We start from the raw sequence: 8430 nt of genomic DNA on the forward strand, positions 1-8430 counted from the left end.
TCTGGTTGTTTTTGCAGACTTCCTTTGCCTTGCTTTTCTACTAAGAGGGAGGGGTCCTCCTTGCAGTATGTTATACCAACTACTGAACAGTTTAGGAGGTGAACAAAAACGAAGAATTTTCAGCCTAGACTGGGAAATGGAGGAGATTTTCCTACCAGGAAGGAGTGCCTTCAGGATAGGAGAGAAAGTCTGACTTGCCTGCCTACCCAAAGTAGAAATTAATCAAACATTTGTTGAGTACCTACTGTGCACAAAACACATTCTATACCCAGGGTGAAATAATGTGAATGATGACAATCATAGGGTCTACCACTGCTTGAGCATCTCATAAATGCTAAGTACTCATTGAATTGTAGAAACACCTACAAAAGGATGATCACAATTATTGGTGAAAAAATAAAAGCCCAAGAGAATAAATACCTTGTCCAAGGCTCATCAGCCAGTAAGTGACAGAACCAGAATTTGAACCCAGGGGTGTGTGATCCAAAGCATGTGCTCATCCCTTTATGCCAGGGAATGCAGCCAGTGAAACCCCTAAGCTAGAAAAATCCAAAGTAGGAACATCAATTTGTTTCTGTCTTAAATAGTAACTATTTTCTGTTCTCTTCACTCTGAACTTTTTTCTGTTCTCTTCCATCTACCTCATTGCTATTCCATATAGTAATGTCCGCCTTCTGTTTTCCACGAGATTACAGTGAAGTGAAAATTAGAGACACTCCTATCTAGAGTCTATTATTTTCCATGTCCCATTGAAACTGGCAAATTCAAAGTCAAAACAGACAGGAAAGCTGGGAGTGGTGTAGGACACCTGTCATCCCAGCTACTTGGGAGGATCACTTGAGCCTAGGAGTTTGAGAACAGCCTCAGCAACACAGGGCAACACCATCTCTACAAGAAATTTTAAAATTAGCTAGGCATGGTGGTGCATGCCTGTAGTCCCAGCTACTCGGAAAGCTGAGATGGCAGGATCACTTGAGCCCAGGAGGTCGAGCCTGCACTGAACTGTGATCATGCCACTGCAGCCTCCAGACCCATCTTAAAAAAGAAAAAAAGTGCTGGGCACAGTGGCTCATGCCTGTAATCCTAGCACTCTGGGAGGCTGAGGCAGGCGGATCACGAGGTCAGAAGATCAAGACCATCTGGCCAACATGGTGAAACTCCGTCTCTACTGAAATACAAAAAATTAGCCGGGCATGGTGGTGCGTGCCTGTAGTGCCAGCTACCTGGGAGGCTGAGGCAGGAGAATCGCTTGAACCCAGGAGGAGGAGGTTACAGTGAGGCAAGATTGCACCACTGCACTCCAGCCTGGGTAACAGAGCAAGACTCCATCTCAAAAAAAAAAAAAAAAAAGGCTGGGCGCAGTGGCTCACGCCTATAATCCCAGCACTTTGGGAGGCTGAGGCGGATGGATCACAAGGTCAAGAGATCGAGACCGTCCTGGTCAACATGGTGAAACCCTGTCTCTACTAAAAATACAAAAATTAGCTGGGCATGGTGGCGCCCACCTGTAGTCCCACCTACTCGGGAGGCTGAGGCAGGAGAATCGCTTGAACCCAGGAGGCAGAGGTTGCTGTGAGCTGAGATGGCGCCACTGCACTCCAGCCTGGGTGACAGAGCAAGAGTCTGTCTCAAAAATAAAAATAAAAAAAGAAAGAAAAAGAAAAAAGAAAGTAAGAAAACAGATTTTAGCCCCAAGAAGTAGGTTAAAGGTTAAAAGAAACCATGATGGGTTGCTGGAGGGAAGGTGAATCTGGTGTGTTCAAACTCTAGAGTGAGTCATGAATGAACAATGGTTTCCATCTGTACCATCCTGGGTCTGAATGCTAGGAGGCCCCTTTGCCACCCTAGTGTCTTCAACTTTGGAGACAACTGGGTGGTTGGCTCTGTGGACAGCCATTCCTGCTCAACGCTGAAGCTTGTTTTGTTTTTTTTTTTTTGAGACAGAGTTTCGCTCTATTGCCCAGACTGTAGCACAGTACTCGGCTCACTGCAACTTCTGCCTCCCGGGTGCAAGCAATTCTCCTGTCTCAGTCTCCCGAGTAGCTGGGATTACAGGTGTGCGCCACCAGGCCTAATTTTTGTATTTTTAGTAGAGGTGGGATGTCACCATGTTGACCAGGCTGGTCTTGAACTCCTGACCTGAGGTGATCCGCCTGCCTTGGCCTCCCAAAGTGTTGGGATTACAGGCGTGAGCCACTGCACCCAGCCTAAGGCTTAAGTCTTTCTGATGGCTCTTCAGAGGTAAATGGAGCTTACACATAATCTTTCAATTAAGGGTCAGATTCACTAATGAGTGGTGAAATAATTTTCTTGGGTTTTGATCAGCATTTATTAAAATAAAACAGAGAACAGAAAGATTAAGTAAAAATAAAATAAAGAATAGAACATACCTGCACACCTATGACAAGAGTAAGTATCGTTTCATGAAGCTTGTGTTTCAGTTTTGCATGTGCATGTAATCGTGTTTGTGTGTGTACTGGGTACCAATGTAAAATGTATTCGTGCTACGGATCTGGGTGAAAAACGTTTAAGTCATTAGTCCAGGCTATTCCTCCATCCATTTTTTAGGTGATATACAGCATAGTACAGCAGAGCCAGAATACCTACTGCACCTCAGTTCTTCAATCTTTTTTTTTTAAATTGATTTATTTATTTTTGAGACAGAGTTTCGATCTTGTTACCCAGGCTAGAGTGCAGTGGTGCGATCTCGGCTCACTGGAACCTCCGCCTCCCAGGTTCAAGATTCTCCTGTCTTAGCCTCCTGAGTACCTGGGATTACAGGCGCCCACCACCAGGCCGGGCTAAATTCTTCAATCTTTAAAGTGAGGATAATAATGGTAGCTACCTATAGGCTTGCTCAAAGTTAAATGAGTTAATATTTATAAAGGCGCTTACCACAGTGCCAGGCACTGTGCCAGAGATAAAAAGATGAATGAGAAATAGCCCCAGCCTCAATGCACTTCATTGTGGGATTTTCTCCATATTGGAAGGAGGGATTCACAAAATGCTTGTTTGCTCTCAGGCCTTCCTCTTCGTAATCCTACACCTACCTAGTAGCAGGACTGTCAGAGAAATGAGCCCAGGGCGTCCCCCGGTGGCGCAAAGCCGCCTTCGGTCTAAGGACTTTGGGCCGGGGAGGGAGGGAGCCTCTTGGCTTCGCACTACAATTCCCACCAAGCATCTCTCCCTCTCTGGCCTCTAATAACGAGTGCGCCTTGTGGTGCAGCGTCGGGCAACTTCCACGCCTAGCGTCACGTAAACCGGAAAAGTGCATCCTCCAGAATTGCTTCCGAGTCAGCGCGGCGCAAGGCTTGCTGGGAGACACATAACCTCGATTTTCTTCCGCCAGCCGGCTAAATAGTCCCATGTACACCTTGTTCCATGGATAAATAAACACTAGGAACGCATTTCCACCCTAGATTTCAGCAGAAATGCTGAATATAAAGGAATATTTGAGTAAAGTGAGTTGCCGTTCTTGAAGCCCGTCTCCTAAGGATTCTCCCGGTGTGCGCGTAGGGATCTCATGCTATATAAGAGGGCCCTGCCAAGCACCGCCTTCTTTCTCCGGTCCGTGCTTCCAAGATGGTGAGTCGTGTTGCGTGGTGAGGGTGGGGGTTCGGATGCAGACTCTGGGATTGTGGGGATTTGAGAGCCTGGAGCACGGCTGAGGAGTGGACCGAGTGTACATTTCATTTGCTCTGGGGGTCGGCGGGATTTGCGGGGAAACAGGAGATCCAAGTGGCGCCTTCCTGGAGCCTGCCGGTGCGGCTTGTGGCCGGAAAGGGGCTGAGGCTGAGTGAGTTGCGCCGTCTTCCTAATATGTTTCCCATCCTGTCGCAGACAAAGAAAAGAAGGAACAACGGTCGTGCCAAAAAGGGCCGCGGCCACGTGCAGCCTATTCGCTGCACTAACTGTGCCCGATGCGTGCCCAAGGACAAGGCCATTAAGAAATTCGTCATTCGAAACATAGTGGAGGCCGCAGCAGTCAGGGACATTTCTGAAGCGAGCGTCTTCGATGGTAAGTGGGTCACCGGCGCGAACTGCGTGAGGATCCCGGTACCTTAAAGCCTTCGCCCAACCTCGCCCTTCTGCAGGCTCTGTTCATTGGAACCTCTCAAGCAATTTTCACGTATTTAAGGTTGTTGCTGGTAGAAGAGAATTCTTTTGTTTGCCGTTTTGATTCTTTTCTGGGCAGAGGGTGACTTTGTGATAGAGTGCACAGCCTTTACTCTGAGGTAAAGGTTTTCCTGTTTCGGTTTATGAGATTCCAAAAACTAGAAACTTGGTAAACTTGACAATTCTTGTACTATTGATGATTTGAGTACTTGTGAAAATATACAAGTGAGGAAGAATGTCTTCAACGTTTCGAGAATGGAGGCCGTCTAGTTTGGTGTGCAAGGATGATGTTTGGAGCAATAAGAACGTCGCTTTTTTTCCTTACCTTTATAGAAAGAGCAAGGTTCAGGGTAGGCATTAGGGTGGGTGTAGCTGTAGAAGGAACTGTATTATTGATTTATTGCATCTAGAGTGTCAGTCTGGTCCTTGTGGTGTCAAGATGAACTCACGTGGGATGTTAATTCACTTGTAAAACTGAGGGTTATACATACGTGCTCAGGTATTGGGCTGAACAGGTGCTTTGGGGGTGCTTTTATGTGCCTGACAGGCATTTAAATAGGTTTACTTTTAATTGACGTAAACATGTAAGATGCTATTCATTCATGTAACAAAAAAGCAAGGTAGGTGTATAATACCAGTATGACTCTATTTTCTATTCCTTAGCCTATGTGCTTCCCAAGCTGTATGTGAAGCTACATTACTGTGTGAGTTGTGCAATTCACAGCAAAGTAGTCAGGAATCGATCTCGTGAAGCCCGCAAGGACCGAACACCCCCACCCCGATTTAGACCTGCGGTGAGTATTTTAAAAGGAGAATGGAAGCCAGGGGAGTGATGGTTAAAAAAATTTCATCCTGGCGGGTCACTGTGTCCTATACCTGTAACCTCAACACTTTGGGAGGCTGGGACAAGAAGATTGCTAGAAACCAGCAGTTCAAGACCCCATCTTTTCAAAAAATATTGAGAAGGAAGCCAAGCTGATAGTGTGAACCTATAGTCTGGCTGCTCGAGAGGCTGAGGCAGGAGGATCACTTGAGTCCAGGAGTTTGAGGTTGCAGTGAGCTATGATTATACCACTTGCGCTCCAGCCAGGGCAAAAGTGAGACCTTGTCTCTTAAAAAAAAAAAAAAAAAAAAGTTGCATCCTCTTGTGGTGCAGGGGGTATCAAATTAAGGTCTCTGCCTCAGGTTAAACTGTAAGGCAGGTGAGACCCACACCTGAACATGCTTAGAGACACTGCAAAGCAGTGTTAGAATCAGAATTGGTTTTTAGGATGCAGAGTAGTGTTCTCCCTCTACCTCTACCAGCTTCCCGTGCGTTTGTAGCCTGAATACATGAGTTAGTGAGAGGTTGGTGGTCAAGTTCTTTGGGGAAAGGGAGTCTTGGATCCATGGGTTTTAATTTACTCTTGTTTCTTTGTCTTTCAGGGTGCTGCCCCACGTCCCCCACCAAAGCCTATGTAAGGAGCTGAGTTCTTAAAGACTGAAGACAGACTATTCTCTGGAGAAAAATAAAATGGAAATTGTACTTAATATTGCATGTTAAGTGTATCTGTGCCAGATAGGGTGGGGATTTTATGTGTTAGACCAAGTGTGAAGTGACACATACTATTTTCATGGGGAAGAAAGCTTATTCATGTAATTTAATTTAGCTTATTCATGTAATTTAATTTTTTTCTTTTTCTTTTTTTTTTTTTTTTTTTTTTTGAGACGGAGTCTCTTGTCGCCCAGGTTGAAGTGCAGTGGTGTGAGCTCACTGCACCCTCCGTCTCCCAGGTTCAAGTGATTCTCCTGCCTCAGCTTCCTGAGTAGCTGGGATTACAGGTGTCTGCCACCACGCCCGGCTAATTTTTGTTTTTTTGGTAGAGACGGGGTTTCACTATGTTGTCCAGGCTGGTCTTGAACTTCTGACCTCAGTTAATCCACCGGCCTTGGCCTCCCAAAGTGCTGGGATTACAGGCTTGAGCCACCTCGCCTAGCTATTTATGTAAATTAAACCTTAATTATGGTCTTATCGTTGGCCTCACAATTTGCATAGCTGTGTGAAAGGGAGATTAGGCATCTGTGAATTTTGGATTTAACCACATCAAGTTTCAGTTGGCATCCTAAAAATGGGTAAACATTAGGAGAATGAGGAAAAGCTATTAGTTGAGTGAGGAGCACATTGGGAAGTGACCTAAACCATCCTAAATCAAACATTTAGTTGTTTGATTCTGTCTCCATGGATTCTACTTTCAAGAACCTAGCTGGTAAGAATTGACTTAGTTTTTCGTCTTGGTAATCCCAAACTTTGTTGTTTTTGAGATGGAGTCTCTGTTACCCAGGCTGGAGTGCAATAACCCGATCTCGGCTCACTGCAACCTCCGCCTCCCAGGTTCAAGTAGGTTCTCCTGCCTCAGCCTACCAGTAGCTGGGATTACAGGCGCCCGCCACCATTCCCGGCTAATTTTTGTATTTTTAGTAGAGATGGGGTTTCACCATGTTGGCCAGGCTGGTCTCGAACTCCTGATCTCAAGGGATCAGCCCGCCTCAGCCTCCCAAAGTGCTGGGATTATAGGCATGAGCCACCGTGCCTGGCCAGGAATCTGCATTTTAATAGTGTCCCAAGTGATTCTGATGCAAGTGGTCTGTGGACTATACTGCAGAGCAGTTGGTGAAGGGAATGTTGACTTTAGAGGATTTTATTGATGATGAATCCTGGGTTCCAGAAAGCTGTGAAAGGGTTCCAGGAGATGGGGAAGAGTGCAAATGGGGTCAGAAAGGATTGCATGAGAGCCAGAATCTGAGAGAAGGTGGAATGAGCTAGAGGCCTGGGCTTCTGGTGGTGACTGCACAAACAGGTGCAACTGAGCCATGGTAAACATCATGCTCTCAAGCGAAGCGTGCAGTGTGACCTGGAGTCCCAACTCCCTATTTACAGGTCCAGGGACCCTGACTTCACAGCTGCCTCCCAAGGCTATTTTCCTAACCTTTTCTCTCTACTCTCTTAGATCAGTGTTGCACTCATCATTTCTGAAATACGAGAATGTGTGGGAAGACAGCAAGGTGAGATAGGCCCAGAAACATTGGGAGGGGTGTGGGGAGCACTAGGAGAGGAGGAGATCGATTGGGGTGGGGAGGAGGAATACAGTCTCCCTCTCGCATCCTTGGACCCCAGAAAGAAGTTCTGAAGACACATTCTTTTTTCTAGTATAATGCACTATTTACCCTGATCCAGGCACTCTGAATGAAAGGTGACTTCCGGATCAGGCGCCCTGGCTCACAGCTGTAATCCCAACGCTTTGGGAGGCTGAGGCAGGTGGATCACCTAAGGTCAGGAGTTTGAGACCAGCCTAACCAACACGGGGAAAACCCATCTCTATTAAAAAATACAAAATTAGCCGGGCGTGATGGCACGCACCTATAATCCCAGCTACTTGGGAAGCTGAGGCAGGAGAATAGTTTGAACCTGGAAGCGGAGGTTGCAGTGAGCCAAGATGGTGCCACTGCACTCCAGCCTGGTGAAAGTGCGAAATTCTTTCTGAAAAAAAGAAAAAGAAAATTAGGTGACTTCCTCAGGCTACAGTTGAAGATGATGTCATGAGTAGTAAGCCAGGCCTCATTGATGTTAGTACCTCGGGATGACCATAGAGGGCAGTGTCGTGCAGGAGTTAAGAGCCCAGCTTCGGAGTCTGACAGACCTAAGTTTGAATCCTTCCTTCGCTCTTTGGTAGCTTTGTGTGTAGCTTTGGGTAAGTTACTCTATCTAAACCTCCAAAAATTCATTTAAAAACACTTCACAAGAACATTTTGAGAACTAAATGAAATAATCTTTGCAAAGGACTTTGTAAAGAACCTGCCAGATAGGCCGGGAGCGGTGGCTCACGCCTGTAATCCCAGCACTTTGGGAGTCCGAAGTGGGCGGATCACGAGGTCAGGAGATTTGAGACCACCCTGGCTAACACGGCGAAACCCCATCTCTACTAAAAAATACAAAAAAAAATTAGCCAGGCGTGGTGGCGGGTGCTTGTAGTCCCAGCTACTCGGGAGGCTGAGGCAGGAGAATGGTGTGAACCCGGGAGGCGGAGCTTGCAGTAAGCCGAGATCACACCACTGCACTCCAGCCTGGGTGACAGAGCGAGACTTCTTCTCAAAAAAAAAAAAGAACCTGCCAGATAATGCAACATTACAAATGGCAGTGGTTACTATTTTTGGCTCAGTCTTACTCTGTAAGTCTTTGAAAAAATCAATGTTTTTTTGCAGATTTATTGAGGGTAATTGAAGTATAATACATTGTAGGTATTTAAAGTGTACAATTTGAAAAGTTTCTTGTTTGTT

General features: G+C 46.1%; 1 protein-coding gene across 1 annotated transcript; it reads left to right on the forward strand.

Annotated features, from left to right (window-relative positions):
* Positions 1-3299: 3299 nt before the first annotated feature.
* Positions 3300-5646, forward strand: RPS26 (ribosomal protein S26). The gene is made up of 4 exons (XM_002823390.5): positions 3300-3585; positions 3841-4018; positions 4780-4910; positions 5542-5646. The coding sequence occupies exons 1-4, from the start codon at positions 3583-3585 to the stop codon at positions 5575-5577; spliced, it is 348 nt and encodes a 115-aa protein (XP_002823436.1). The 5' UTR covers positions 3300-3582; the 3' UTR covers positions 5578-5646.
* The last annotated feature ends 2784 nt before the right edge of the window (positions 5647-8430 follow it).

The sequence above is a fragment of the Pongo abelii genome, chromosome 10, assembly GCF_028885655.2.
Source record: "Pongo abelii isolate AG06213 chromosome 10, NHGRI_mPonAbe1-v2.0_pri, whole genome shotgun sequence".
Classification (NCBI taxonomy): Eukaryota; Metazoa; Chordata; class Mammalia; order Primates; family Hominidae; genus Pongo; species Pongo abelii.